A 23,478-nucleotide genomic window follows, 5' to 3' on the forward strand; every position below is an offset into this window, starting at 1 on the left:
CAGATGAAAAGTGGAAAAAAAAAAAAAAAAAACTTGTTTGCTTTAAACATTCACGCTATCTGTAAGTCCTTAGAAGCTTCTGCCACCTCTCTACTGCAATCTTGACCCATTCCTTACTTGAAAAAAGCTTCCAGATCGGTACGTTTACATGGACAACAATAATCCGATTAACACAATACTCTGATTAAGAATCTACCATGTAAACAGATTTTTGATTGCCTTATTCCGGCTAAAGTCATATTCGAAGTAAACAGAAATCAAATTAAGACATGTGGAGTATTCCTATTTTAGTCGCATTACTGAAGTGCATGTAAACACAATGTGTAGGACTTTTCGCCGCATTTTGCGACAGGATACACACACGGCAGAGGTCAACCGATTGACGCCAAATAAAAGAGCTTCAACACCACGATCGGATGTATGCACGTACAAATAATTAATTGCACTTGAAGCTTTCATAAAATTAAAAATGAAACACCCAAAACTGTACATGGCATCATCACGAAGACGAACTATATGTTTATACGTGAAATTCCAGAGTGGACGTCGGATGGCGTCACAGTGGGGACATAATGACGTGTGCCATTAATCGATCTATGTACTATAACATGTAAAACGGGAACATGAAAGGAATATTCTAAAAGCAACTCATGTAAACACCATTATCATAATATTGTTTTATTTAGAATAAGGTAAATTATTAGATTACTGATGTCCATGTAAACGTAGTCAACTGATAATCTTTGGTTTTCACGTTGCCACTGTTTTCTTCAAATTCCATCAACTACTTTCAATAATAATTAAATCTGAAGACTGATAAGGACACTCAAAACCATTCTATGACTGATCCCCGAACCAAGCTTTTACCAGAATCGGATGTATACTTTGGGGTTGGCTGTCCTGCTGAAAAGTCCATTGATCATCAAGCTTCAGTCTCTGTATCGAAGGTAGCACAATTTTGCCAAAATGGTCTGATACTTCAAATAAATCATGATATCCTACATATAGCAAGACTTCTTTTTCTCAGTTGCTCTGATCAAACAGCAGTGTTGAATATGTGTTAATTATTACAAAATAATCCCATTACTCTAAAATACTACATTATCGCTTTTAATTTGCCACTAAACTGTTATAGCAATTTTTAAAAATCTCTGGATATTTAGAAAAGCTTACATTTGTAAATTATTACAGTGGCCAGGGGGTTGAACAGTTTTGATTGAAAAACCCAATACACCTGCCTGTTATTTTCAAGTAATTCTTTAAACTTTTATTAGATTGTTCAGATGTGTTCGACTAGGGTTAGAACTAAAATGTGTGGGACAGTGGCCCTCCAGGAGCAGTTACCCATCCCGGTTTCTAAACCTTTTATCCACAAAATTTCACCTTCACATTCTGATATAATAACTTCTCACTCTCTGTCTGCTCTTCCACCCATTTGTTAATGAGCTGTCGTGACTCGTCAGATGCTCCAATGAAGTCCACAGCCTGAAGTTCAGCGTGATACAGCTTCAGAGTGGAGTCCAAATACTCCTGCAGCACAAAATAGAGGCAGTGTCTCATACGAATAAATAAATACATAAATAGATTTAAGATACATTCAGTGCATTTCACATGCATACATGTTCTTTTCACAGATAAGCAAGCAAAGCATGGATTTAGCAAAGCTCATGATGAGCATCAGAAAGTCTAAGGCTTTTTAAAGGCTAATTTTTAACGGACTCACAGGTAAGAAGCCGAAGGTTTTCTCTCCATAGAGGCGGTTGGCCAGTTTGAGGATGTAGGAGGCTGATGGACTGTTGATAGTTGAGGTGAGGGTCTCAAAATGAGAGTGAACATCAGACACAGAACTGAAGGACAAAACCTACAAAGAGAAAAACAGATAAGTAAATCTCACAAAACCTCTTGAAACCACCAAACCTTCACCCCCACAATAAAACACAACACTCATTTTTTAGAACCATAAACATTTTTGCCATTATGATATATTATGAGTTGAATTTCATGAAAATTAAGGTTATCCTCCATGCACAAATCTCATTACCATATATAAAATAAATAAATTATAAATACTACTGTACTATAATACTGTAAAGCAGGGGTCCCCAATCCTGTTCCAACCTTGATAAAACACAACTGAACCAACTACTTTCAATCTTCAGCAGCACTTGATAATTACAGACAGGTGTTTTTGATCAGGGTTGAAACTGAGCTCTGCAGGTGGAATAGGATTGGGCACCCCTGCTGTAAAGTGAAGAAAAAAAAGTTATTTTAATTGTAAAGTATTAATATATAATATTACCATTTCTTGTACTGTACTTAAACTTATTAAAAAGCATTGCATTAATCTACAATGAACCACCAAGAATCACTTAATGCACATGTAGCCCAGGGTAAATCTGGGTTACTGAATATTTGTTATAAATCTTTATATACCTGTTTCAATAGGATACATACACTGGTTTGTGTTTGTATTAGGGCTGTCAGTCAATTAACATTTTTAATCTAATTAATTACATGATGTGTCGATTAATTAATCGCAAATTATATTTGGCTCTGAAAATACTCCCAAAAGATTTAAAGGAGTAAAATTTATTTAAAGCAGGGGTGCCCAACCCTGATCAAACGCAATTAAACCAACTAATTAGGATCTGAAGGAGCACTTGATAATTACAGACAGGTGTGTTTAATCAGGGTTGGAGTTGATCCTCTGAATCCCTGTGATTTGGAGTTCCTCTGGCACCTTGGGAGAGAGGACAGCAGTTTGGAAGCATTTGCTGCCAGCGGATGGAGTGAGAACCAAAGTGGACAGCACATAATGTTTGATTGCATTCAAGATAAGATTGAGGTACCTTGTATTACTTTTTATGGCTCTATAGAATGACGAGGCCAGTGTTGTGTTCTGATTTGGCCACAACGCACCTGAGCACGAGTGCGTGTGTAAATTATTACTTTTAGAGGTGTTTGAAATCTGACTGCTTAAGTAAGCCATGTATGTTTCTTATTTGCTCTATTAATTAGTCTGTGATACATGTTACTGACTGACATTTGATACTGATCTTGCTCAATATTTGAAATAAGTCACACAAAGATACCTGAAGGTGAACCGCTGTTTTTATTGGATGTTTATTAATCCATGTGACCCTGTCATAAACTGTGAATATTTATTTATTGACATCTATTTACATATTTCTCTATTTATTGCTCTATTTATACAGATAAGTATATGAATTAATACACATCTCATTTTGATACTTACCTATACTTGCGTCTTGGTGAGTTCACTTACTGTATTACATTACAGTTTACACCTAAAACAAAGGGTATACTTACCTGGGGTGGTGACATCCCTTTATTGTAGGTCCATTGACCGCATCCATCCCTTCCTGGTACTAGGGATGGATGGAACGATTACCGGTTTGACGATAAATCATGATAAAATTCCCCAGTTAGTATTATTGTCATATTTTAATTATCATTAAAACCGTATTCGATTACCGCGATTTGAACAACTGAGGATAAATAATGTCCAGCATAAAGCAGAATTTTAAGTAACAGTCTCACGTGTGCGCACGTACAGCATGCAGAGTAGCTTCGTTTTATGTGAAAAGAGTTTTAGTTTAAAAGAGTGCTAAGGGAATTATAAAAATTAATGTATTAATTAATTATATGAATGTACCTCTGAAGGTTCTGATTGTCTTCAGAAAATAATAGATGGCATTTTGTTTTCATCTTTGCTCCATGTAATACCTAAATAACAATTGAAACAATTCGGATAAGGTATCAAGAATTATTTATGGAGCAGATCAGCTATCATTTTTGATTTACAGGCTGAAATGTGAGCTTTACCATTTTATGAAACCTTTTCAAAGTTTTATTTGAACATTTCATGCATGTTATTAGATAAACTTGTCAGTCATGTTGTCATTTAAAATCCGGACATCATTGGTAATGTTACTGTTTTAGTGTTTATGCAAACAAAGTCATTTTATTTGTTGTTGATTTTAAATATAAAACTTTTTGAACATTTCCAGCACATTTTACCAATACCGTGACAATACTGATAACTGTGATCATTTTGGTCACAAATTTTCATACCGTTACATCTCTACCTGTAACACGCAGATAAACCATAGCTTAGCTCAAAAGTAAAGTTAATACTAACAATTTTTGGTTCCCGGAACGTTCCCAAGAACGTTCCCTGTTGGTTAGCCAGGAAAGTTTTCTTACCGTAAATAGAACGTTCCCTTTAGGTTAGGGGAACGTTCCTTCGTTCTTTTGTCACGTGACGTGACAGCATTGGATAGAGAAATTAGTTAATTTACAAGCTTCCTTACAAACGGGTGCATAGTTATTATTATTATTATTATTATTATCGTTATTATAATTATTTACTCTTACAGTTACGTGATGCGTTTCTGGTCTCAAATTGTAGCTTTTTACTACTTAGTTTATAACTGTGTGAATTTCTGTCATGATGGTTCTTTTCCATAACACTGAATGTTGTAACAAAGGTAATAAAGAGTTGGTGATTATTATTATTAAGTCTCTTTCCGGCTCAGACTGCATTGGTTAAGCTTATGGGGCTGTCACGTGATGACGAACGACTCGGAAAACCCGAAGACTCGAAACGGGTGAACTACTTGACTAATTCCAGTACAGAACCTATAGGATGTTGCCCATGCGCGACTGAACAAATCACTCCCCGAGACGACTCGTTCTTCCCGAGTCACATTAAAGATTCGTTCAAAACACTCTAAAAAATGCTGGGTTGTTTCAACCCAATGTTGGGTCAAATATGGACTAACCCAACTGTTGGGTTAAAAAGCTAATTTAAAAATGTAACCAAAATTTAACCCAACAGTTGGGTTAGTCCATATTTGACCCAACACTGGGTTAAAACAACCCAGCATTTTTTAGAGTGAATGAACGAATCGTTCAAGAACGACCCAACACTAATATTCCAGCGCCCCCGCGTCTAGTAACCGGCATGGAAGACGGACGCATATCCTCAATCTGTACTACCATGGGCATTGCTAGGCCAATGACTACTCGGCCCCCCTAAAAATTTTGCGATCAGTTCCATAAACTGTACATGAATTCGTGATCGCTTCAGTCCCCTTTAAATTTCATATGAAAACAGCTGCAGACTTCGGCTCCCCGTCTTTCAGCGCGTTCTTCAATAAGCTGACCGCGGCGGCGCAGAGCGAGAAACAGAGGACAATGTGTGTGTTTATCGATAGATTGTTATAATATCTGCAACTGTACAGTTCTTTGTCATAAATACAGTTTACAAAATATCATGGGGGAGCAATCGGTTCCCCATCTACTGTAAAAATTCGCTGCGTTTCCTCATCACACTACAGCGGTTTCCTCCAGCAAAAATGATTTTTTATTATTACCCTCATTGGGGGCTGAGCCCCCCTAAAATGAAAATCATAGAATCGCCCGTGTACTACAAACCATGTCTTGTTTTAAACTATTGTTTAATCATTAAAGATAATCGGAGCACATTTAACCATCATAAAGAGCATTAAATGAGATTGAATTATCCGTTCTTTATTATAACTAACGTTACCATGTACAATATAATAACCCAGATTTTACGCCTCTTAAGCACCAAATAACAATGACTTCAAAAAAATATTTGGTTTTAAAAATGTAAATGTTATTTTTCCAGACATTTAAAAATGAATAACATTTATTTGACTTTAAGTAGGATAACATTACATTCATTTCTTACCACTGAACTAACGATGATGTGCTTCTCTCTTTTGGTCAGTAAAAAAAAAACTCTCGGTTAACATGTTCTCTTCAATTAGACGTGTCAAATCTCTCTGAAATCACAATATTTACACTCGTATATATTAAGTATTTATTCAATAAAGAGATCAACAAACGAATGCTAATCAGTCAGTAAAACGAAATGACCGTTAATTTTTAAATTATGCGTGTGCGCGGCTTTATGTGGAAGACAGGAGAACAGCGCGTGCTGGAGAAGAGGTGCGCAGTAAAGAAATATACAAACAAACTCAGTGTTTATGCTATGCTTTTCAGACTACACTTAACCTTGGCTTAATTTCAGCTATAAAGTTGTAATTATATTATAATTATAATGCGATTTGACTACTTTGATGTCTTCACTTTATTAAAAGCTTATTTCAGACATGAAATTCTGCAAAAATAGTTTGTTTATGATTAAAAAATACAAATTTTAGCATTAGAATAATCAGAAACATCTGCAAAGTTTTAATTAGTTTACATGGTTATGACACCTAAAGAACCTGCAGGGAACGTTCTCTCTAGGTTATGAATTTTTTTAAAATAACTTACAGGGAACGTTCCCTTTTAGGTTATACAAATAAAACCTAAAAATAACCCTGCAGGGAACGTTCTGGGAAGGTTCTCTTTAGGTTATAAAAATTAAACCTAAAAATAACCTGCAGGGAGCGTTCCTTTGGGTTCTTAAAAAAATGACTTACAGGGAACGTTCCCAGAACGTTCTTATTTGGTTCCCAAAAAAATAACCAAATGGGGACGTTTGGGGAACGTTCTGTGTTTGTTGGGGAAGCAATAAATTGAATATTTTGTAGAGAGATATTACCAGAACCCGGTGCTCCACCCTAACAGTACGAGATATATCCAGCTGCAGACCAGCAGTTTCAGAACCGGAAGTGAGGGGCGGAGTTATTGACAACGAGAGAGCACGGTGAGTAGTCTGATGTTTTTGCTATCATAGGTTTAATAATTATCGTATATATTACGTTACGCATTTATCTGCTAAGTACTTAATGTGTGCTTGGCTTTATTATCTTATATTGAAACTTGAATTTGTTGTCATACTTTATAGTATAGGCTATAACTTTTTTTTTTCTGTGGATGTTTCGATTAATTTTCGGATGCATCCTGTAAATGGGCCATGTGGTGAAGTTTTGAAGACGTTTATTCATAAAAATAAATAGTTTGCTTTAATTCCCTCTGTTATATGCATTGTTTGTGTGTTAATATTACCTTGTAGTTTAGTTATTTTAATCCCATTTTGTCATCATTGAGATAATTGTGTGGCCTCATCTCTTGTAGAGACATAAGGATTCAGAGAGTTGACACATTACCTGAGCTGCAGCAGTGCAACAAGTGTTACAGCAATTACCAGCAATTTTCTGCTTGACCAGCATGTTTAAGCCAGCCAAACTGGTCAAATTAATAAGTCATCTTCAAATCCACTTCAACAAGGCAGTTGTCTGTGGAGGTATGAATATCTTGAGTTGTAGCATTAGAATAATCAGAAACATCTGCAAAGTTTTAATTAGTTTACATGGTTATGACACCTAAAGAACCTGCAGGGAACGTTCTCTCTAGGTTATGAATTTTTTTAAAATAACTTACAGGGAACGTTCCCTTTTAGGTTATACAAATAAAACCTAAAAATAACCCTGCAGGGAACGTTCTGGGAAGGTTCTCTTTAGGTTATAAAAATTAAACCTAAAAATAACCTGCAGGGAACGTTCTAGGAACGTTCCCTTTAGGTTATTAAAAAAATAACTTACAGGGAACGTTCCCAGAACGTTCTTATTTGGTTCCCAAAAAAATAACCAAATGGGGACGTTTGGGGAACGTTCTGTGTTTGTTGGGGAAGCAATAAATTGAATATTTTGTAGAGAGATATTACCAGAACCCGGTGCTCCACCCTAACAGTACGAGATATATCCAGCTGCAGACCAGCAGTTTCAGAACCGGAAGTGAGGGGCGGAGTTATTGACAACGAGAGCGCACGGTGAGTAGTCTGATGTTTTTGCTATCATAGGTTTAATAATTATCGTATATATTACGTTACGCATTTATCTGCTAAGTACTTAATGTGTGCTTGGCTTTATTATCTTATATTGAAACTTGAATTTGTTGTCATACTTTATAGTATAGGCTATAACTTTTTTTTTTCTGTGGATGTTTCGATTAATTTTCGGATGCATCCTGTAAATGGGCCATGTGGTGAAGTTTTGAAGACGTTTATTCATAAAAATAAATAGTTTGCTTTAATTCCCTCTGTTATATGCATTGTTTGTGTGTTAATATTACTTTTAATATCACAAACAGGAAATTATTCGCATAATACAATGAAACGAATAACTGTATAGGTCTACAACTAAATTACACAAGATGTATAAAATGCTTAATATGTCATTATAAAATGCATACATAAAGTATGACGTATCGTGTGTAATAAAAGCAAATTACCCCTTAAAAACCGTAAGGTGGCGCTACTCTGTTAAAAAAAATGTAAGCTCCGCTCCTCACTTCCGGTTCTGTGGCTGCGGGTCTGCAGCTGGATACTATTGAACAGTACTGGGGATAGGTAAATCCTAGGAGGGTATAGGGGGCGCTACACACAACTAGTAGCCTACTTAGTTTTTGCATCATCATTGTTAAATATCAGTAAACATGCAGTGGTATGAATTACACAGAAACTTCAGACTGAAATGATTAGTACAAATGATGTGTCAGATTGACAACTTATCAGTTCCTCATACCTTTTCCATTTCTTTGGCAGTGTCTCCTCGAGCTCCCAAGTAGACCATGCTGAGCGCTGCGCTGATGCTCAGTGGGGAAAAGAACATGTTTCCCTCAGCGTTGCTCTCGCTCAGAGTCCGATAGAGATCCAGAGCGAAGAGACTGTTAGCACGAGAGAGACCCTCCATGACTGATTACACTGCTGCAAATAAAAACCACCAAACCAGCTGCGATTAAAAGTTTATGCAACCATCTTGCAAAACACTGTTAGGCGCCACGATTGTAAATGTAGCATTTTACGTTTCTTAAGAATGTCCTCTCGCAGTGATTCGTTTGTCCTGTTCTTTGGTTCGACAGCTCAGGCCGGTTCACTGCTGTGCCCAACTGCACACGTTTATGAAGTATTGTAACGTGTTTAAAATGTTCACTGCATTTTTAAAAGATGTTATCATAAAAACCTTGGATAAAAATAGCACAATGTTTAATGTTGTAATGACGCTCTTGCTGTATATTGTTGAGGAAGCCCCGCCCTGTGTTTCCGCATTTTCAAGTTCTCTGGTGCGAGCAGTGTAAACAAATCCTTTGTCATAACCCATCTCATCATTTATTGATGAATCTTAGTCTTAAAAACATGTCTTTTTTTTTTTTTAATTTTGAAAGGTAGTTATGCTTTTATTTAAAATTTAAACGGGAAAAACACAACACATTTTGTGCACTACTTGTGTGCTGTTTTACCTTTTTTTTGTTGTTTAAAATCCACAACTACCTAAGACAAACATACTATTCAAAGATCATTTTCAAAACACTGATGTGGTTAAAGGTAGATTCCCTGACTTTCCTAATGCCATGTGTGAAGACAAGAACAAACGTATATATTGTTTAGTTTATTTATTTGATATAATATTCAGACAAAAACACAATTCTTCATTTGGGTGTAACACATTTCTAGGATGGACCTCTGAATCTGCCAAGGAAGAGGATGCTGTTAGTGGGGTTGTGCCTGATGAAGAACATGAAGGGATGATCTGCTGTGAAATTCTGAAACTCTAGTCGAAGGGACGCACAGGCACGCAAACAGACTGCAGTGGCTGCTGCTGCCTCTGTGCCTTCCTCATTCACCTCAATAAATGCTTTGTGGATCACTGCTGAAATGGAGAGACCACCCTGACTGCTCATGCCTGTCAGATCAGCCTTTGTTTCCTGGAACACAGAGCTCATACCCATCTCTTGCAATACTTCTGATAGGGAGCTCTCAACCTCCAGCTTGAACTTTGGCAAATTGACTCTGATATCCATCCATGTGGCCATTTTGTCTCTTTCAGTCCAGTCAAGCAGCTTGTCAAGTGTCAACTCGCTCTCCAGCTGTTTAACACACACACACACACACTGAAAAATAACATACACAAAACCAGACCTATTCCACAGGATCAAAACGATCAGAAAAAGATTAATAAAGGCAATTTTGCTCACTTTCAGAAGAGGGTCAGAGCCGGTTTCGTTTGGAAGAAGGATCAACATGCTGAGCTCCTCCTGTTTATATGGTAACTCCAGCACCTGCAGTTCATACTCTGGGATGTATCTGAAGGGGAACTTTTTATTCTGATACATCATTTGCACAGGCCGGTGCTCATTCTGAATGAAGACAAATTTCATTTAATCAAAATATGCATAACACATATAAAATTGGTTAATGCATGTGTGGGTGTTGGAAGAGTTACAAGTAACTCTTGCAACAGTGGGTAAGCACTATCAATTGCAAAAGGTTTTAAAAGTGAATTCCAATTTGCTTATGCTGTTCCACTCCTAAAACAAAAGGTGGAAAGTACCTGGTTTATTTTAAATGGCATTTCTTTAGTTTCTCTTGCTTTAAATGTGTGCATCCAGTTCCCTTTGAAGTAGATGGCATTAACCAGAACTAGTCGAGTCATTCCAGTCACCATTCCCGGCTTGAGAAGAACTTTGATTTTATCTGAAAAACACAAGTGTTGCTGCTCATTTTATATATGTTTTTTTTTTTAAAAAGATAAAATATGCATACATGTATCAAGTCCAAAATTATTCTTTCAAATCTAATTGGTTTTTATTTGTTGAGGAGCTGATGGTGCTGATATTCTCACTCTCTGTCTGCTCTTCCACCCATTTGTTAATGAGCTGTCGTGACTCGTCAGATGCTCCAATGAAGTCCACAGCCTGAAGGTCCGCCTGGTACAGCTTCAGAGTGGAGTCCAAATACTCCTGCAGCACAAAATAAAGATGGTGTCTCAGATCACACAGACAGCATCAAAATGAATCATTACTGAAGGCAGAATAAACTCACAGGTAAGAAGCTGAAGGTTTTCTCTCCATAGAGGCGGTTGGCCAATTTGAGGATGTAGGAGGCTGATGGTCTGTTGATAGTTGAGGTGAGGGTCTCAAAATGAGAGTGAACATCAGACACAGAACTGAAGGACAAAACCTACAAAGAGAAAGACAGATGGATAGATCTCACATATCTGATTAAATTAAGTTCGTTAATTAATGTACTAAAAACTGAAACTAGACTAAAATGAATAGCGCCAATGGTAACGTATTTATTCATCATACCTTTTCCATTTCTTTGGCAGTGTCTCCTCGAGCTCCCAAGTAGACCATGCTGAGCGCTGCGCTGATGCTCAGTGGGGAAAAGAACATGTTTCCCTCAGCGTTGCTCTCGCTCAGAGTCCGATAGAGATCCAGAGCGAAGAGACTGTTAGAACGAGAGAGACTCTCCATGACTGATTACACTGCTAGAAACACCAAAACAACAATTGTCAGTATTATAGCCTACTTTATGCAACCTTCTTTCAAGTCACTAAGTATAATTGTATTATTTTACTTTTATTAACGATGTCCTTTCGGCGTAATTCAGTTGTCCTCTTCGTTGGTTCGACAGCTTCCACTGTATATGTAGGCTGCGCGTTCAAAATATTCACTTGATGTTCTAAAAGATGTAGTTATCTTGAAAATGTTCAATAAGAATGCGTTTAATAGTGCGCTGCATTGATTTGGTGTTGTCGTTGCTGTATGTCGGGTGGGGTGTTGTCTGGAGAGGGCTCCGCCCCGTGTGCTGTTAGGATGTCTGCAGAACGAAAAGGGCATTTCTCAAAAAGGCGTTTTTCAACCGATAGGCCTACATGAGTTGCGACAAATTAGTGTCCGTCCACCTCTAAAATTAACCCTCAGTGGGTTAGAGCAAAAATCGCGTTTGGTCTCGTACTGTATCGCGTACCTTGTCAGTGTTGTGCGCTTTGCTTGGCCATTTGTTGTGATAAACAGGAAAGTGTGTTCAAGCGCCAGCAAAACAGTGTAAAGAAATACTCTTTGTGAGAAGCAGTCAATCAGCAGAAGTTAAAAGCAGCTTGTAAGTGTATTTATTTCTTGTCTCAGTGTTTAGCGCAGTTATCGTTGCTAGGAAACGCTTGTTTTGTTTACTATGTGGAGACCTGCTGAAAATGCGATTGGTCTCGTACTGTATCGCGTATCTTGTCAGTGTCGTGCGATGACTTGTGTCCATGTCATTTCCCCATAGTAAATAAAAACAAAATCACGTTGTTTGTCTTTTTATTGCCCAACTATAGGGGGAATTTAATTTACACGGTGTACTCACAAATTATGCAAGGAATGACATAAACCGAAATAACAAGTGAAAAGGTTTCAAGTATGTATTTTGTGTGAACACATAATCGTTGTCATACAAATCTGAAAGCAAGCAGTTGCGGCAAGCAAGCCGCCCATCTAAAGCAGATGCAGAAAAACTTTCACAAAAGAACCCGACTGTAAGTACATTAACATTATTAGTCTTAACTCTTAAATAACGCCTTTCATATTTCAAGTTTTCCCTACATTTTCCCGAGAAGTCTCCGGTGTAAAGGTATAACGGAAGTACAGATACACTGCTTTGCGGGAAAGCGGAAGTTAGCTGACGTCACTGTGAAAAGGGCCTATTGGGTAAATTGGTTGAAAAACGCCCCTAGTGGTTCGAAATCGACTAGGATTAGCATTCTACAGATACACAGCCTGCCCTAAAACTTGCGACCTTTGCGTTTGACCCACTCACAATACACTGACATATTTCCGTTGTTTGGCCCAAATGTTCAAGTAGGCGTCAAAACGATAAGTGTGTGTAGAACTTTTGCTTACCTGATGGGACAAATTTGTAGTGTTGTATAATCGCAAGTAAGGTTTTAACACTCCCCCCCCCCCCCAACAATACACTTATAAAAGTTTGTTCAGTAGATCCTATCTAACAGATTATATAATTTATTAATTGTAGTGCTTATAATTGATAATAAAAAGCAGTTGGAAATGTTTCTATGAAATACACATTCATCTCTGTAACAATACAATATGCAACACTTTTCATTTTACTACCAAATTAGGCTACATGTAATAGGCTTGTTTGAGATGAGCAAAATCTGCGCAGAACCGATCACCGCGAGATGCATGCCGGTTAGAAAAGTGTCCGAGTTACGTCCGACTTGCTCGGAGGGCGGTCCAAGATGGCGCCGAGGAAAGTCGTGTTGTGAGTGTCGTCGTTTTCTTTTGTGTAAAATTTTAGCACTCGGTTACTCAAAATGTAATTCGTAGGTGCTGAAAGACTTTCTAATAAATGTTTTGCTAAATCGGATTTTAAAAAAAAAAGATAAGTATCTACTTCCCAAGTGATTTTGTGACTATATTGGTGAGAACTGGAAGTTTAGTCGAACTGAACGTGATCGTGGATGAGCTAATTTCTTGGAAAGAAAGATGAAGGCAAGTGTCGGAAATTCGAGGGAGAAGCTACAGAAATCCACGCCAATGGAAACTGAGGGGGAAAGGATTAAACGGATCCACGACTATGTGAAACATCCCACCGTCGAGCCTGGAAAACAGTCAGGAGAGACACCGGTGAACAGTCCAGCAAAAAAAGCAACAAGAGTGGAAATACCTGAAACAATCTCTAACAACACCCTTCTAGATGCAATCAACAAAATTGGAGAAACACAACAGTCATTTCTAGAGAAATTGGTGTCTGTTGAGAGCGCTGTGAAAGAAATCAAAGATCAAGTGAGTGGGATAAACGGCAGATTGGACATGGCGGAGGAGAAAATATCAGCGATAACTGCGGAGAATAAGATGCTGCGAAATGGAATTAAGGTCAAGCAGTCAGTGAAATATCTCAGAATAACAATTAAAAAATCAGTGAAGGAAAGACTGGATGACAACTTTACCCCTAAGCTACAGATAACAAAAAACATTTTTAACAGATGGCTTCAAAGGGACTTAACTATACAAGGAAGGACATTGCTTTCAAAAGCGGAAGGATTCTCAAGAATGGTTTACCCGGCTTTATCGTTATATGTGGACAAAAAAACAGCAACGTCAATTGACTCTCTCTTGTTCAAATTTATTTGGAAAAACAAGACTGAATATATCAAAAGGAAAACGATGATTAGGGACCATGCTGAAGGAGGCTTTAATGCTATTGATTTCACAACTCTCAACCAGGTGTTTAAAATTAACTGGGTCAAACAATGTATGCTTGGAGGAAATGCTCCCTGGTTTTTCATTCCAAACTTATTATTTAACCGTTGTGGTGGCTTAAAGTTTTTTAAAATGTTTTTTTTTTTTTATGTGATTTCATGTGATTATGTATTTAAATTATGCATTAATATTCCCAAACACCATGACAGTGCGATCTCTGTGTGAGATATGTGATTGTTGTCATATTTCTATAAAAATCTAAAATACATGTTTGTATTAAAGTAAAAATGGATGATAAATACGCCTTTCGTATGGAATTAAATAGCAAGCACTTTGAGTGTCTTGTTCATCATATTTATTTTCATAAAAGCAACAGAACTGAAATTATATCACGTTTATTAGCAGCACAGCACATGAGTGTGAATAACGCGATATCTGCCTTTGATCTCGTTGGTATCTGTTCCACTTCGAGAGGTCAGAACTGTCCGTCTTGACTGCGCTTATTTCACTCCTCCCCTCACTGCAGCCGCCTACTCTCGCCAACTTTTCAGGCGAGGCGAGGCGCATCTCAAACAAGCCTAATATCTAATTAATTTAACTTAGCTACACAATCCTCGGGATCACATGATTTTTGGGCATGTGAGTTCCTGAACATGATGAATTATGGGATACACTGTGGATTTAGTGTGTTAACAGCTGTGTTATGTTATTCTTTAGCAAACAAAGATGTCAGCCTGCCTAATGACTACTACTGAATCCTGATTTACTTTTTGTCCTAGCTAGCACATTTGCAAAATAATTCTTGTGATAGTCAAAAGCATTATCAAAAATGTGTTCAAAATGTGTTGCATTTTGTACCATAATTTTCCAGCTAAATTTGAACTCTAAATTAGTGTTTTCATCTCAGTCCAAATCCAAGACATTATTTTTGTTGCGTTGCTCTTAAAAACAAACAAACAGAAAAAATAATACAAAATGAGAATTATTGACATCTAAATACTAGTATTTATTGTTTATTTTGTTGTTAGACAGACAAACATCACATATTTAAGATGGGCCTCTGAATCTTCCGAAGAAGAGGATGCTGTTGGTGGGATTGTGCCTGATGAAGAACAAGAAGGGGTGATCTGCCATGAAGTGCTCCTCTCGTAACATACAGAATGCCACAATGGCTGCCGTAGCGGCTGCTGCCTCTGTGCCTTCTTCATTTACATCCACAAAGGCCTTGTGGGCCACTGCCGAAAGGAAGAGGCCACCCTGACTGCTCATGCCAGTCAGATCAGCCTTTGGACCCTGAAACACAGAGGTCATCCCCATCCCCATCAATATTTCTGCTAAGGAGCTCTCAACCTCCAGCTTGAACTTTGGCAAGTGGACTATGATCTCTGTGTGGGTGTCCATATTGTTTCTGTTGGTCCATTCATGCAGCTTATCAAGGGTCAGCTCGCTCTCCAGCTGTCAAACACACATGCACATGAGTCTCTGAATATACACAAGATTACAATATTTTCAAGTCAAGCAGATCAGTACGAAAACTTTTTGCCGACCTTATGAAGAGGGTCAGAGCCATCCTGACTTTCCTCAGGAAGAAGGATCAACATGCTGAGCTCCTCCTTTACGTATGGCAACTCCAGCACTTGCAAGCGGTGGTCACAGACATAGTTTAAGGGGAACTTTTTCTTCTGGTACATCATTTGCACTGGCCGGCGATCATTCTGATGGAAGACAAATACACATACCAATGGGAAAGTGAACACGAAAAAGAGTATGACCCTCTATCAAGTAGATATGATTTAGTATGCATAGTGTAAGGACATACCACTGCATTTGTATAATATTTTGCAAACAGACCTGGTTCATTTTAAATGGCATTTCTTTAGTGTCTTGAGCATTAAATTTCTGTAGCCAATTCCCTTTGAAATAGATGGCATTAACCAGAGCTAGTCGGGTCATTCCGGTCATCATTCCTGGCTTGATAAGGTCTTTGATTTTATCTGAAAAACACGAGTTTGTGTTTCTGACTTCACATCTGTACTTTTAAAAAAGATATTCTATCAACAGGTCCAAACTGATTCATTAATCTGAAATAGAACTGTTTATGAACTGATCTTCTCACTCTCTGTCTGCTCTTCCACCCATTGGTTAATGAGCTGTCGTGACTCGTCAGATGCTCCAATGAAGTCCACAGCCTGAAGGTCAGCATGGTACAGCTTCAGAGTGGAGTCCAAATACTCCTGCAGCCCACATGACAACAATCAGCAAAAAAAACCTCACGAAAGACCTCTAAATTGTGAAGTTAAACAATAATTGATGGAAAAAATAATATATGTCTAAGGCTTAGCTTCCAAATGTCTTTTTGTTAAAGGCAGAATAAACTCACAGGTAAGAAGCTGAAGGTTTTCTCTCCGTAGAGACGGTTGGCCAGTCTGAGGATATAGGAAGCTGATGGACTGTTGATTGCTGATGTGAGGCTCTCAAAATGAGAGTGAACATCAGAAACAGAACTGAAGGACAAAACCTATAAAGAGAAAAAGGAGTTCACATATTAACTTGTTTACACAAGAGAGACTTTACTAATACACTCTAAAAAAAATGCTGGGTTAAATATAACCCAGCATTTTTTAGAGTGTAGTTGTACAAAATTAGTCATTTTTATTATATATTTCTCTTTTATTCAAAAGTTTAAAAATGCCCATGGTATGTTACAGAATAAGCTAAGGGTGTGCACTGAAGAGCCTGTTCTGAGCACATTTATTACAAGGAGTAAATTAAATGTTGTCAGAGTCTGAAATCCATTGTCAAAACAAGCATTTACATTATCTAGATGAGTCTGAAATTAAATCAAATCATGTCAGCAAGCTAAGAGCACGCACAAGTTGGCTTTTGTGGCTAAAATCTCAGTTGTTTTTTTTCTTTCAGTTCTGGATGCACTTTTCTGTTTTTTAAGCTCCTTCTAATAGAGCAGCTTGAAAGATTAGGAGAGAGAGGTATGTGCAGCTGTAATCATTTGTCTCAGTTGAGTCAGTTGCTCTCTGGTAGTACCACAGTCTGCATGTGCTCTTTGGCTAATCAAATGTCCTGCTATGTCTAGGTCATCAATAAACGTCAAATGCTTTGCATTTGATTTCAGTCTAAGCATGCAAATATACTTTCTAATAGATTGCTGATGTATGGTTGAAGTCAGCATATAGCACTGCAGTGTTTATGCAACTTGGAACATTTTCATTACTTCTATATGTTAGTTAATATGTAACCACTGTGGCTATACCTACCCAATAAACTATAGATTTGCTATGGTATTCACCACCATGAACAGTAGTGTAGGGCCAGTAGGTTCTAACTGAATTCACTTAAACTTAATGACAATGTTATTTTGAATGAGAGCACATTTTCTGCAGTAAAAAAATGCTTTGGGAATTTTTTGAATTGGCCACATCCATGGATAATTAACTGAAATGACAGGAAGAATTCACTGAATGATAATGTCAACTCAAACTTTCACAGTTACCCAACAGAAAAGAGTCATCATTTCAAGACAATCTATACATCTATATTTTCTCAACCCTAAAATGTATTAGGCCTAATTAATTAACACAAGCATTCTCACCTAAACTCTCAAAGAATTCTAAGATACTGAGAATGAAAGGTATTTTTTCACTAAATCTTGCTTAAATAAACAAACTTGCCAGGTAAAAACTCATAACTGTGTGCTATTGTTTGGCTGTGATAAATGCAACTCTGTGTTAAGCTCATACTATGAGCAAATATTTACCCCTTTGACTTCTGGGCCTCACCCCATTTTTTTTCTTCTGTCAAACAGGTTAGTTTTTTTCTTCCTGTTTTGGGTTATGGTTTTGTTTTCTAGCTGGATTTCCCGATCACGGATTACTGTAAGTGTGCAGAATGTTACCTATTTGTAGATTCACAACTGACAAAAAAAAAAAAACTCCCACACAGACCTTTGCTTGTTCTCCAGATGCTTATACCTCATACCTTTTCCATTTCTCTGGCAGTGTCTCCTCGAGCTCCCAAGTAGACCATGCTGAGCGCTGCGCTGATGCTCAGTGGGGAAAAGAACATGTTTCCCTCAGCGTTGCTCTCGCTCAGAGTCCGATAGAGATCCAGAGCGAAGAGACTGTTAGCACGAGAGAGACTCTCCATGACTGATGACACTACGAAAAAAAGAACTCCATAATTTATGCAACCATCGTTAAAATCCATAGCCTAGTGCAATATTTTCACAAAAAGCAGCAAAGAGAATTGCGCAGATCTAGAGTATAAACAATTTGGTTTATGAATGTACCGCGTTAGTATACAAAATATCTTTAGAATGCTGTACATTCTGATAATATAATGTCCTTTTGTTTAAACATATGTAATAATATGCCTATCACCGTAAATATTTCCCTTGCGCGCAGAGGTTTGATTACACGTCAGAGAACAACTGAGAGAGAAACACGGAGGTTGCACGTACATTAGTTATTCCAATTGGAAACGACACTCCAGTTCCGAGCACCTGTTTTTGAGAACTTTATGTGTACAGATTAAGTATTACCTACCTTTTATAAAAGATGCTTGTCCCAAAAGAACGTCTGAGTGAAAGAGAAACCTGCCCTGGAGTCATGCGATATAAATGGACCAGCAACGCCCATAAAACGCAGAACAAGCTAGACAGGCAAACTGCATAAGTTAGACATATCACAGGTGAGTCAGTCTCACACTCCCCCACCCTTTTATTACCTTTTCATGTGCTTCCCTTATTTTACTGCATAAATGTGCAACTTTTTAACCAGCCAAGTTCAAAATCGAGTGAAACATTTGTTGGAATGTTTGAGTGTGCATTCTATGGAGAGGCAGAGAGAGAGAGAGAGAGTGGACAATAGGAAATACACTTTGTTTTGTCAGCAACACAAGGCAGATGCATTCAATGAATGTGACAGCTCTGGACTAATCAGTTGGTCTTTGTGCATAAAGGGTGAGTCACACTGTTGGATCAGAGGTTCTGTGCAATAAAACCTTGTCAACGGCCTTTCACAATAGGGGCTGTGTTTGTGGAGGAAGTGTTTGTCCGAAATGCTGCTTCACTCCTGTAAAAAGGGGTTTGTTTGTTCTTGATTGATATATTAAGCATATAGAGCAAGGGTTGGCGAACTCCAGTCCTGGAGAGCCGCAGCCCTAATAAAAACTGTAGCCTCCTAGTAACCCTTCAGACCTTGATTAGCTTGTTCAGGTGTGTTTGATTAGGGTTGAAGCAAAACTCTGCAGTGCTACGGCTCTCCAGGACCGACTTTCACCACCCCTGATATAGAGTATTGATTTCGTCAGGTTACCTGAAGTTGCTACCTTAAGAGATAACGCCAATCAATTGGCATGATAAAGAATTATGAATGAAAAAATCAGCTACCTCACTATCAATGTCAGTATCATTTAATTACACATTAAGTACAGATTGAGCAATTAGCTGAAGCTTGGACATTGTTCTGTTAACTTAAAGTTGCTCCTACACACACACACACACACCATTTCTTATTATTATCAATGTTGAAAACAGTTATGCTGCTTAATATTTTGTGTAATATTTTCTCAAGAAACTTTGTTGAAAAGAAAGTTTAAAGAACAAGATTTTATTTGAAATAGAAATCTCTTGCATCATTATTAGAAATGGCTTTACTGTCACTTTTGATCAATTGAGGTGTCACTGCTGAATAGCATATTTAGCCATTTCGCAACTGTACTCACTGTGACCCAAGTTCGATTCCTGTTACGAGGTCCTTTGTCGATTCCACTTCCCTCTTCTTCCAGTGAAAAAAAAAATAGGGTTAGTCTAACCTGAAATGAAACCTCTGTCAACTCTCAAATCTCACTCTCCATTCCTCTTATTTTAACAAGCAAGTCTGTGTTTTCAGAACCATTTTCAGAAATCTGAACATCGACACAACAGGGTTATGCAATAATAACTTTTTTAGAAGCACAGGGGTCAAAATTGAGGAGCAATGTTTAAAGGCCCCTGCACAATGACATTTGTGAGCCACTAGATAGCAGAATTACTCATGATTTGTAGCATGCAGGTTTATCTAAGGCCTTTATTTTCAATTTACTGTCATAAGCACTTATTTTTTTTAACTAAAGTTTTTACTTAAGTTTATTGCATAAGCACATATTTAATAATACAATATGTTCATAACGTGGAATAGCAGTTCTTGGTTCTATGAGCAGGTTACTGTGTAGATGTTTTGTACACACAGACAGACAATCACTCACAGACAGACACATTCAAACACATACCATTGCTGCTCTTGAATTACACACAGACAGCAGCACTTACACGTCAGATTGAGGTTTAAATAAAACTCTTCATGTCAGCACCATGGTTTGCTGTTTCCACACCTCACACTGCATGCATACTTTCACCAGTGTGTGTGTGTGTGTGTTTGGAGTTAATTAGCTCTAGTATGTCCCCAGAAGTTAGCTAAATCTGACAACCTCCCTTTGGGGACATATGGTGACATCCGCAACTGGTAAATTAATTCATAAAGCAAATACTGTTTTTGACTAATAATGCAAAATGCAAATGATTTCTGTAAGAGTTAGGGTTTGGAAAACGATCATTGTGGAACAATTAGCTTAATATAAAGCAATGTAAAGCTATGGTATGCCCTCATTTAGATACCTAACTAAATGTGTGAGTATGTGTATGTAAGAAGACAGAGAAGTAGTCAGGAGGGACTTAAGAGTATAACGTGGCTCCCTGAAAGAAGGGGGGAATGGTTGGCTATGAAAATACTGTGTGTAACTTTGCTCTGTGGCTGACAGACAGGCAGGCACACACACCGCTTCCTGAGTGTACCAAACATCTGCAAATGTACTGAAACACTTACCCCACCAACACAGAAACACAGAGATACACTCAGACGCATGCACTTTCCTTGACCTCATTCCCAGAACAACCAAAGAAGTGATGTTGCAAGCATAAAGAATGTGTAAATAAATATAAAACAACAACAACAACATTAATAAATTGTTATTAAATAGCAACAATAATCATTGTAATAATTATTATACATTAAACATTTTAAAAGCTGACTTTCTGTTATGTGACCATAAAATGTTAGAACCCTTTTAAATGTATTACATGCTCATACAAGTTCATGAAAAGACCAGAGCAGCTGCAGTTTGGCTTTGATCCTGCTATTTTCAATGAGAACGCAATCCATCATATACAACACAAGTCCCAGCCCATAGCATAGCTAACCTATATTCCAACACAATAAAGGAATCTTTATAGCTTTAACTACAGGGACACAGAGTGAGAAGAGATCATCACCTGTTGAACTGTCACAAATAAGCCAAGGAGAACAGAATTTGACCTGGTTCTTCTGTCTGGTGGTCTGTCCCACTAGATTTGCCATTCTCAAAGGCACTAGATAAATTGTTATTTATCTACAGATGTGGATTCGCCATATTGCCTACATTTGACCTCTACCTTGAACAGCATTATTGAAACAGCACTGTTGCAAAAATAGTGCACATTTAAGTCTTAAAGACTTAGTCCATGAGGTGGTTTCTCACTGACGGTTCAATCACAGCTGAAGGCTATAAATAATATGAGTGACAAGACAATATTGTTTCCAAACATTTCAATTAATACTTGAATACACTGACTTATAATAATGTGTTTTGGGAGTGACTTTGGTGAGCGGGTATGAAATTCTGCAAAAAGGGCGGATTGCTTTATGGCAAAGACACTTGTAAGGCTATTCACTGTAATTACGACAGTGATACATTTACGACAATGAATTTGACTTAACTGTAAGGAACGTAACAATAAATTAAATTTTATGCCTATTAGATCGTGTTTTATTAACGTCTACACCTATACCCAACCCTAAACCTACCCCTTACAATAATGCAAAGTCAGTAATTATTGTTGTACAGTGTGTCAGATGCGTGTGCGCATGCCCAGTAACCGCAGCTGTATACCTTTTAGCCTTAACCAACTGTAGGGGGCTCCAAAATCGAAAAATACACAAAACTACATACAGTTGCTTTAAATATGCGTATTGACTCTCCTAACTGGTCAGTAATTCCTCCCCAACCATCCTCATGCTATTTGATTAATCAAAAAAATTTTTTATTATTTATGGGATTTATTTTTTAACTGACATGTTTTTAAATCTGTTTTATAGTAAGTAGATAGGGAATTTCTTTGCACTAAGATTTTGTTGGTTTTTACAATCATGAATTCCCCCTTACTCTCCACACAAACACATACATATACACAGGAAAGGGGAACACATGGCACTGAAATTCCACACCCTCTACAATAACATGTTTAACCCCCTTCCCACTCCATGTGCTTCTCTTATCCCCCCCACATCCCTCCACCCCCACCACACATTTACACTTGACTCGTCTCTGACTTTGCTGACCCATTCCCACATCCCACAGACTCTCTCGCTCTCTCTCTCTCCTTGCTTATTTGACTGTGTGCCACTTATACAGTGTATTCACACAAGACACCATGTCTGAGGCTGATCACAGATTTATGGCTAAACATCCTTGATACAGACTGTGTTTTACAGCTAAAGGAAGAGAAAAGGGAAAACCTCAATTGGAGGGACTTGCCGACCCGCTTAATTAAATGTAAGTGGAAACCAAATTACATATCACAGAATGATATTATAAATATGCTACAAAACACTATAGTAAGATGTACTGCAATCATATATGCTTTTATTGAACGTAACAGCTGCTATGGTGTTGCATTAATACTTAAACTCTATCCAGATGTGTGTTGGTAAATGTTTGTGTTGAATCTATTGGTATAAGCGAAAAGTTCATTGAAGTATGTGTAATTTTATACTGCACTGCTATTACCATTAGGCAGCTGCAAAAGGGATGGTGTTGATATAAGATCAGAGATTAAACGTTCCCTGGTGCGTCTATGTATGAGTACAAAATAGCTCTGCAAGCTTTATAGTCATTGTATTTAATTTCATTTTACAACAGACTAGTCGTCATTCATCAAGACATAAATTTCAACCCATAGATTGTGTTTTAAACTAAGATTTAAACCCATATGAAATGTCCTTTATTTGGGCAGAGCTTTAAGGCAATCTTTCCTAGCTTCCAAACTTAAACGTTTCTTCTGCCATATGTTAGCAAGTGAAAACTGTCAGTCAAAAATAATTAAGAAGAAGTGACGTCAAAGAAGTGACGTTCCAAGAAACAAGCTGCCAAAATCTCACTGAGTTCTTGGCTAGGGGCCCAACGTAATGATATATTCTCTTAGGGCCCTATCAAAGGAACATCTTAACCCTAGAATCATATCTAATCTGTTTAGTTACCATGTCCATTTCATTTAGGACCTAACTTAATACAAAATCTGTTAATTTCCTACACAGATTAAATAAATTTACTTAACATCCTGTTAAGCAACATTGGCCTTTCTAGAACTTCTGCCAGATGTTACACGTTTTTTTTTTTTTTTGC

At 37.6% G+C, this 23,478-nt stretch overlaps 4 protein-coding genes across 8 annotated transcripts in view; all 4 read right to left on the reverse strand.

The window, feature by feature from the left end:
- The window catches only part of LOC107721342 (leukocyte elastase inhibitor-like), a 13,835-nt gene extending 4,788 nt beyond the window's left edge, over nt 1-9,047 (reverse strand). Inside the window, exons 1-4 of one of the 4 annotated variants that reach the window (XM_016529306.1) lie at nt 8,806-9,047; nt 8,526-8,707; nt 1,724-1,861; nt 1,413-1,530 (exon numbers count right to left, since the gene is read on the reverse strand). In XM_016529306.1, the coding sequence (XP_016384792.1) occupies nt 1,413-1,530; nt 1,724-1,861; nt 8,526-8,693 (424 nt within the window). In that variant the 5' untranslated portion in view covers nt 8,694-8,707; nt 8,806-9,047. The other 3 variants (XM_016529309.1, XM_016529308.1, XM_016529310.1) reach the window with 3 other exon arrangements.
- The window catches only part of LOC107721341 (leukocyte elastase inhibitor-like), a 26,890-nt gene extending 15,465 nt beyond the window's left edge, over nt 1-11,425 (reverse strand). The window contains exon 1 of the mRNA XM_016529304.1: nt 11,360-11,425. Within this exon, the coding sequence (XP_016384790.1) occupies nt 11,360 (1 nt within the window). The 5' untranslated portion in view covers nt 11,361-11,425. The remainder of the gene's footprint in view (nt 1-11,359) is intronic.
- On the reverse strand, nt 9,451-11,446 carry LOC107721343 (leukocyte elastase inhibitor-like). Its single transcript, XM_016529311.1, has 7 exons — nt 11,360-11,446; nt 11,089-11,270; nt 10,823-10,960; nt 10,623-10,740; nt 10,332-10,474; nt 9,976-10,137; nt 9,451-9,867 (listed from the first exon to the last, which is right to left on the reverse strand). Exons 2-7 carry the CDS (start codon nt 11,254-11,256, stop codon nt 9,451-9,453), a joined length of 1,146 nt encoding a protein of 381 aa, XP_016384797.1. The 5' UTR covers nt 11,257-11,270; nt 11,360-11,446.
- A 3,525-nt stretch (nt 11,447-14,971) lies between these two features.
- Nucleotides 14,972-18,840, reverse strand: LOC107721344 (leukocyte elastase inhibitor-like). Of its 2 annotated transcripts, XM_016529312.1 has the most exons (8): nt 18,727-18,840; nt 18,546-18,653; nt 17,980-18,158; nt 16,367-16,504; nt 16,103-16,220; nt 15,838-15,980; nt 15,534-15,701; nt 14,972-15,441 (listed from the first exon to the last, which is right to left on the reverse strand). In XM_016529312.1, the coding sequence occupies exons 3-8, from the start codon at nt 18,145-18,147 to the stop codon at nt 15,034-15,036; spliced, it is 1,143 nt and encodes a 380-aa protein (XP_016384798.1). In that variant the 5' UTR covers nt 18,148-18,158; nt 18,546-18,653; nt 18,727-18,840; the 3' UTR covers nt 14,972-15,033. The 2 variants fall into 2 exon arrangements, with proteins under 2 accessions (XP_016384798.1, XP_016384799.1); XM_016529313.1 differs by lacking the exons at nt 18,546-18,653; nt 18,727-18,840 and adding an exon at nt 18,461-18,504.
- Between the last annotated feature and the right edge of the window lie 4,638 nt (nt 18,841-23,478).

The sequence above is a fragment of the Sinocyclocheilus rhinocerous genome, unplaced genomic scaffold, assembly GCF_001515625.1.
Source record: "Sinocyclocheilus rhinocerous isolate Xijiao unplaced genomic scaffold, SAMN03320098_v1.1 scaffold271, whole genome shotgun sequence".
Classification (NCBI taxonomy): Eukaryota; Metazoa; Chordata; class Actinopteri; order Cypriniformes; family Cyprinidae; genus Sinocyclocheilus; species Sinocyclocheilus rhinocerous.